The 7,042-nt window shown below is 39.1% G+C and overlaps 1 protein-coding gene across 1 annotated transcript in view; it reads right to left on the bottom strand.

Annotated features, from left to right (window-relative positions):
* LOC119422498 (myosin-10) overlaps positions 1-7,042 on the bottom strand; it is a 102,646-nt gene that overhangs the window by 35,557 nt on the left and 60,047 nt on the right. The window contains exons 10-15 of the mRNA XM_037689874.1: positions 4,808-4,871; positions 4,398-4,496; positions 4,082-4,225; positions 3,786-3,881; positions 3,083-3,201; positions 90-242 (exon numbers count right to left, since the gene is read on the bottom strand). Of these exons, the coding sequence (XP_037545802.1) occupies positions 90-242; positions 3,083-3,201; positions 3,786-3,881; positions 4,082-4,225; positions 4,398-4,496; positions 4,808-4,871 (675 nt within the window). The remainder of the gene's footprint in view (positions 1-89; positions 243-3,082; positions 3,202-3,785; positions 3,882-4,081; positions 4,226-4,397; positions 4,497-4,807; positions 4,872-7,042) is intronic.

The raw sequence follows: 7,042 nt of genomic DNA, 5'->3' as shown, positions 1-7,042 counted from the left end.
ATGTATGTATGTATGTATGTATGTATGTATGCATGCATGTATGTATATGTTTTAAAGATGAAAATACTGAAAAGAGCCCAAATACGAACCTGGAAAATCTCAAAACCTGCGATGTCCAGAATACCAATGAAGGAGGCTCCCTGCCTCTTGGTTCTGTCCAAAGCTTTATTAATGCGATGGACGAGCCAGCGGAACAGACGCTCGTATGTTGCTTTAGCCAGAGCCTCGACAGCAAAGTCAGCCTTGAGTGATGCACAGAAGAGATCAGGAGGGGAGCAACAGTGAGACAAAGACAGAACGAATGGAAGCAAAGCGTATGCAGGCATTTACCATGTAAAAAGAAATCTTGTTGCATCACTATAACTTACACAGATATATCAAGTAAATCTATAAATACACTATTCTTATAGAAAACTATGAACTGCTGATGTTAAAATTCTCGCATGTATTAAAAGTAAATTTATTTTAAGTATGACACAAACTATCTCAGCTGTCACTGGAAAAACTCAGGAATCAAGTTCTGCTGAAACGGAACCAGATACTCAGAAGTAATTTATTAAGACAGAGTGTCAGTGTTTCCCCTACCATTATACAAGCAGGGCGCCCCGCCCTGTCAACATAACCGAGCGCCCTGCTGCCTACCGACACCCCCCCCCCCCCCACACACACACACCCCAGTCGACAACTACTGGCATCGACACTAGCGGCGCACAATACAGACATGCTAGCTACAAAGATACGACTACGGAGGTAGCACTCGTCTCCCTCACGCTGAGCCATCTCAACCCCCCACCCCCTTCGCCGCTCAAAAACTGTCGGTAAAAACAGCGTGCAACACAGACATGTTTCTGTCTTCACCCCCCACCCCACTGTCGACAAAAATCATGGAAGATATGAGCGCCCATCCAAGTCCAGTAAACTAGTGGAAACACAACTGGTAGTTTTTGTTTCAGTTCTTGTTTTAAGTTTAGTAATTAATACTCCTAACAACATATTTTATTTGTAGTTTTAATGTATTCTGGTGTCTTAAAAAGCCACATGGTTGCACATTTTTGTGCATACAATAGAAAAAGATTAAATGTGCTTTTATGCTAAATGTCAGTGTTTTGTCAGTTTTTATTTATTTATTATTATTGTTATTAGTTTATTTGACAGGGACAATGCACACAAACAGAACAGAACAAGTTTGTGACCGATGCGTTGTACAAAGAGTATACAGTAGTTCAAGTTCAAGTTCAGTAAACTTTGTTATGACGTGCCAGGCTGTAACACTCATCACGTTACTCCCAATCTCCCTCCTTAAATACACAAATTAAATTTAAATAATTTAACATTTTAAATAACCAATCCATACAGCATGGATTCTTTATTTAAAATGTTACAGCATTTAAATTTAATTTGTAGAGAAGAGAAGAGCAGCAGGACAGCAAAGGGATGTCACAGCTTCAGCTCTGCAGCACGGAGCAGAAATGTTTTTCTTGATCAATTACACTGAAACAACTGGACATAAAAGTTATTTTTAAATATTTTAGAACTTCTAACACTTTTATATGTTGTGATTATGATAATTTTTTTGATGTGACATACTTTGAATTTTAAGTTGGAAGACAAAAGTCGATCGGTGCATTTGGACAGCAAAAGGTTAACCCTTCACAAAGAAATGTGTGTGTGTGGCAGAGAAGGAGATCAGCTGATCGGCTGCAGGAGGGAGCTTTCCCTTCCACTTACGGGCTGCAAACATGGTGCAAAATAATTTAAAATTATTTATTTAAATAAACAATCCATGGCTCATCCATCAATCAGCCAATTATGTCACATCCAATCTTACTTTGAAAGACCCACGATAAACAAACCGCAAAGTGAGCGAGGGACTACTGTATCACTATAGTTAATTTGCAACTCCTGTCCCTGGTTGGGCATTTCTACACATTAAAATACTGTACACACAATTTATCAATCAATACACAGTAAGAATACATACGTATTCCTGCCTACATATTCATGTAATCAACCTTACAAGCTCCAAATTTAATTCAGTTACCTGCCTTATGTTTTTCTGGTTCAGTGAATGATATACTGAGATACATGGCAGTAAAAATCATCACAGCCTCTTTGTGTGTCAGACTCTAATACATTGAATGCTCTTCATCAACACCAGGTTTGTTTGTCATGGTATAAATGTAATGTTCAATGTTATGTATAAACATTACATTGTTGGAGTATATGTGGATTTGTAAGAGTACTGGTACTACCAACATCAGCAGTTTTTTTTTCTCTGTATTTTCTATACTAGTACTGTGCTCAGTCACAAAGCCCAGTTTTATTGACTTGTCATTTATTGGACATGCACAGAGCTGGAATAAACAGACGTTCCAAGTTGCTGTTGTGATTTGGTTTGAACTTTACTTGAAGATGAGAGGAACAAAAGACAAACTGATCAGCCACAGTCGAGTAACAGAGAGCAGAAGATGATATGTGAGACCATGGCTACATGCTGATAGAAAATGAAACGTGGACCTTACCACATGGAAAACATGGAAGTATTGTAACACACAAGAACAAAACATCATACCAACAAAAACAAAGAGGTGATTACATCAGAACATTGCACCGTGCCATGATTACAGTACTGTAACTTTTCCACCTTCAGCCCATACGTGTGCAATATACATAACAGGAACAAGTCATGAACACTACACATCGTAGACGTCACAAGACTTAGCTCTTTTACAAAATACACTTTAATTCCCAATAATAATAAAAAAGACTTCTGGTTTGCTTCCCATCCAGGGAGTTTTTCAATTCAAAACTGAAGAGTGTGGAGTTTAATGTTTTAAACTGAGTGAGCCACACTTTCCAGTTTTGAATTGAGGACGCTCCCTGGAAAGGAAGTAGCACGTCTTCAGCAACAGAACAGAAGTCCAGTGTTTCTTTTAATATATGCCATGTCCTGGATGACTGAGAAATTACATGAGCATATTGCATATAATATTAGCATGTACATTTCCCATGTAACAAAAATCAAAAGTTCCCAACGTACGTGACAAAACATTAACTGTGACAGTAGCCCAAGAAAACTAACCTGTTCCTTGGTCTGTGCTTTCTGGACATAATCTCTTCCCACTTTGATTCTGGGAGTCAGGATGGCTCTGGTAAACTCCATCACATTCAGCCCCAGCAGATGACACAGCTTCTGAGCAGCTGGGAAACAAAAATGGAGAGCAATGGAAAACGTACACTGTGAAATTTCTTTACTTTTTTGTCCATTTAAGTTTGATCAAAACAAAATAAAACAGAAAGAAGAAAAAAATTGGCTTATTATTTTATTATACTAGCAGAACTCGGTCTCTTTGTTAAAATCAGCTCAGTTGGACTTTATCACGAAGCTTCACGCATTATGAAATCTGTTGGACATAAATATTTTTCATAGCTGGAGATTGGAAAAGAAAAGAGGAAAGAAAATAAGAGATTTGGACCAGCCAAGTGCTACAGCTTATGAAAATACATTTACTTCATGCTGCATTCTGTTGCAGCATTTGGGAATATTTGAGCTCCGTCATTAACCAAAGACTCTTTCTCCCGCCCCAATTCTCACTTTGTTTAGTAACTGAGCAGAGCCACATGTGGAGGGACTAAAAGGCTGCTGCTGATTCCTTTCAGGAGTAAACATCTTTATGAATGGAAAGGTTCAGGACAAGCTGCACAGAATGAGGGAGGACAGGACAGGAGAGGACATTAAGCTAAGAAAAGTTGCTGTTGTGTGTGAGTCGTTCTGAAACACTTACCTGTATTATCAGGCATGGAGGCCTGATCAGTGTTCCTCTCCTTTTTAAAAACTATGTTCCCAAACTGAAGGACGGAGGACACCACCTTCAACATGGCTGCAAATGTCAGAATCCACAGAAAACATTTGTATATAGTTATTTTGTTTTTAATGAAATTAATACATTTTTAAATAAATAAATAAATAAAACAACATCAGTGTGGTAAACAATGCTTTAGATGTAAACATGGTTTCAATATTGAATATAGACCAGCATGAGCTTCTTCAGAAGCTTGTTTGTTTTTATCTCACACATACCCAGAATCTCCTCATGGGCGAAGCTCATGATGTGCATGGCTTCCATGGTCTCCTGGAAGTTGTCTTTGTCCTGTTGGCCCGGGATCGGGATGTTACCATTTGACAGGAAACGGTAGTTATTGAAGCCTTCTAAAAGCAGATCCGCTGAAGATAAAAACAAAACAATCTGACTAGGAGTACAAAAACTTTTAACACCAAAACACCTTTTCAGAATAAAGTACATCAATTCATCCATGTTTGTTTGTTTTTTAGCTGGATTAATTCTGTTTACAGTTTGGAGGAGCTTTCATGATCGTTCAGTTCTCAGTCTACTCACACTTAAGGTGCTCTCCGGCTCCTGCCAGCAGCTGGTAAAAAATGTGGAAGGTGCGCTCATCTTTGGCTTGACGGATGGCTCTGGATTTCTCTAACAAATCTGACACAGGACAGTCAGGAGAAACAAATCCATTCTAGAAATGAGCTGATACTGAAGGCTGGGCTGATAAGAATAAATCTAAAACTCAAAGGCTTTTGGACTAACCTCGTGTGAGGTAAGACATTCATGTTTTATGATTATATGCAAAAATATATGTAAATGTTACAGAGTATCCAAAAACAAAATTTGTTGAAACAAAATTCACCTGAAAATGTTCTGTTTGCCTTCAGTATAAAAACTGGAGTCATATTTTGTTTGAGTCTATCATTAGCGTGACTGAATGAGTTAGATATCAGTTTAAAACAGGATACAGGTTTCAATATTGGCTCCAACGATGTATCCTGCAACATCAAAGTTGATCCGAATGAATTTCCCCTGAAAAAAAAAATTACACAAGATATGAATAAAATAAAAAGACAACTCAAAACATACAAACTTTAGGACATTTGATAGTTAGGTAGTTTTGCAAGTCTGAGTCTGAAAGCACCGTTCCTAAACATGAATAATGAAACGAATAATGTGTGAAACGTAAATCTTTCATTTGCTAAAACAAAACAGAACAAGCCTCATCAATTTCAGTATTTTAAAGAAAACAGTAGGGAACAACAGAATGTTATATTATTACTCTTAACAACACAGATTTTAATACATCTCCCTGTGTACGTTTCTCCTTCCTGTTCTCTCAAACCCAGCTGGTCGAAGCTGGAGGTTTCTTCTTCTTACGAGGGTGTTCTTTCTTTCCACTGTTGCCTTTATACTTGCTCACGATGGGAGACAGTGATGAAAAGAAGACTCAATGCAATCTGCTGCTTCCTTAGATAGAGAACTTTTACTTATTGGCTTTTTATGTATATGAGTGTTTCTGTTCAGTGTACTGAGACAACTTTGTTGTGACTTGGTGCTATAGAAATAAACTGAATAAATGATCAAAGTTCATTAAATGAGAGACATCTTTGTTAACTGATTCAGTTAACGTGAAGACAGGTGACCCAGCAGAGACAGTAAAACATCTGACAGAACAATGATGGTCTTTGCAGGGTCTTATTGAGGTCTTCATGCAGTTTTTTAGAACACAGTGGGTGCCCCATTACCATTACCCATTGCCATCTTATTTGTATAAAAAAAAATTAAAAATCTGTATGCCTTTTTATAACTGTCTATTGGTGTCGCTGTTGTCCATTGTTGTCATCATTCTTTGTTGAAATCAGGTCTCTCTTGTAAATGAGTCCTCAAGGCTCAATGGGATTTACCTGTCTTAATAAAGGTTGAATGAAAAATTACACGTGATGGAGAATGTCTATGGTGGTTCTGAGCATGCACAAAACCTCTGCAGCAAGGCTTTATCATTGTAGCTGCAGCTTATCCATGATGTGGGATGTGGCTTGGTCATTAGATTTTGAAGAACTGGTTGTGCTGGCATCCTATCCAGGGTTGGACTCCATTAGTTGTGTTGTGTAGTCAGGGCATAAGAAGGACCCTCTTACCTCGACGGAAACAAATTGGATTCATGATGACAACTGGGTTTTTTGCTGTTTGGCTGGTGAATTCTGGATTGTCTATAAATTCGTGTGGATGTGTCAAAACTCGACAGCACTCAGATTGAATTTGGGGAGCTGCAGCAGGGAGCTGGAGCAGGCGGTTATCAGGACTGTGAACTTTTCTGGCAGCACCCATGAACGGCGGGAATAATCTTGGACAAGCTGTGAGCTCGACTTTTGGCGTAAAGGATCAATTCGGCTATTTTGGAGTTCCATCAGAGGAATATATACCAGCGAGACTTTAAAAATAAAGAAACAGCAATTCACGAGTTCTGCCAGACCCAAACTGTGGCCCTGATGCCGGACTTATCTCAACTCTTCCTGGAATGTTTTGAAAACAACAAAGATGCTTTGTCTGTCTCCTCACCCCTCCCTTCCCCAAGGCCGTGGACATGGGACAGAACCTCAACTGAGCTGATGATGAATGACACCTCTTATCTGGACAATGGCTGAGGGGGGGCTCTGGACTATGCTAGGACTTTCCCTTAAAATTAAATGTCTTCACCGCCTATTTGTACATGTATAACGTCTATTTATGTTGTTTTGCTGTGGTAGGTTTTTTTTATGCCTCAAATCGTGCCCTCTATAGGACACAGCCTGAGAGATCTTTTTTTATACTGTCTCTCCTCATGTTTTCTTCTCTTTTCTCATCTAAGCAAAATATTATTCTGAATAAGAATAAGAAGGCCGCGCTATTTATAGCCGCAGCTTTGTGCACTCCGCCCATCTTTCGGACGACTGTACGTACATATTTGCGTTGTATCTTGGTGCAATGCCAGTAAAGTTTATTCTGATTCTTCTTCTGATTAGGCCATTTCAAACTTCTAGCTCATGGCAGCATCCCGACTGAGTCAGAGAGACTCATGCTTGAAGTGTTGTGTAGTTATGAACATACGTACACGGAGTGTAAGTGCAATCACTGTGTTTCCCATAGGTCACTTGCCTTGGCAAGGTGCTCATCTCTTTGGGAATTTTTTTTTTTTTTGGGGGGGGGGGGGGGGGGGGGGG

Source organism: Nematolebias whitei, chromosome 16 (assembly GCF_014905685.2).
Source record: "Nematolebias whitei isolate Nwh7 chromosome 16, NemWhi1, whole genome shotgun sequence".
NCBI classification, from domain to species: Eukaryota; Metazoa; Chordata; class Actinopteri; order Cyprinodontiformes; family Rivulidae; genus Nematolebias; species Nematolebias whitei.
Note: the sequence above shows the minus strand (reverse complement) of the source record. Positions and strands in the feature narration are given on the sequence as shown.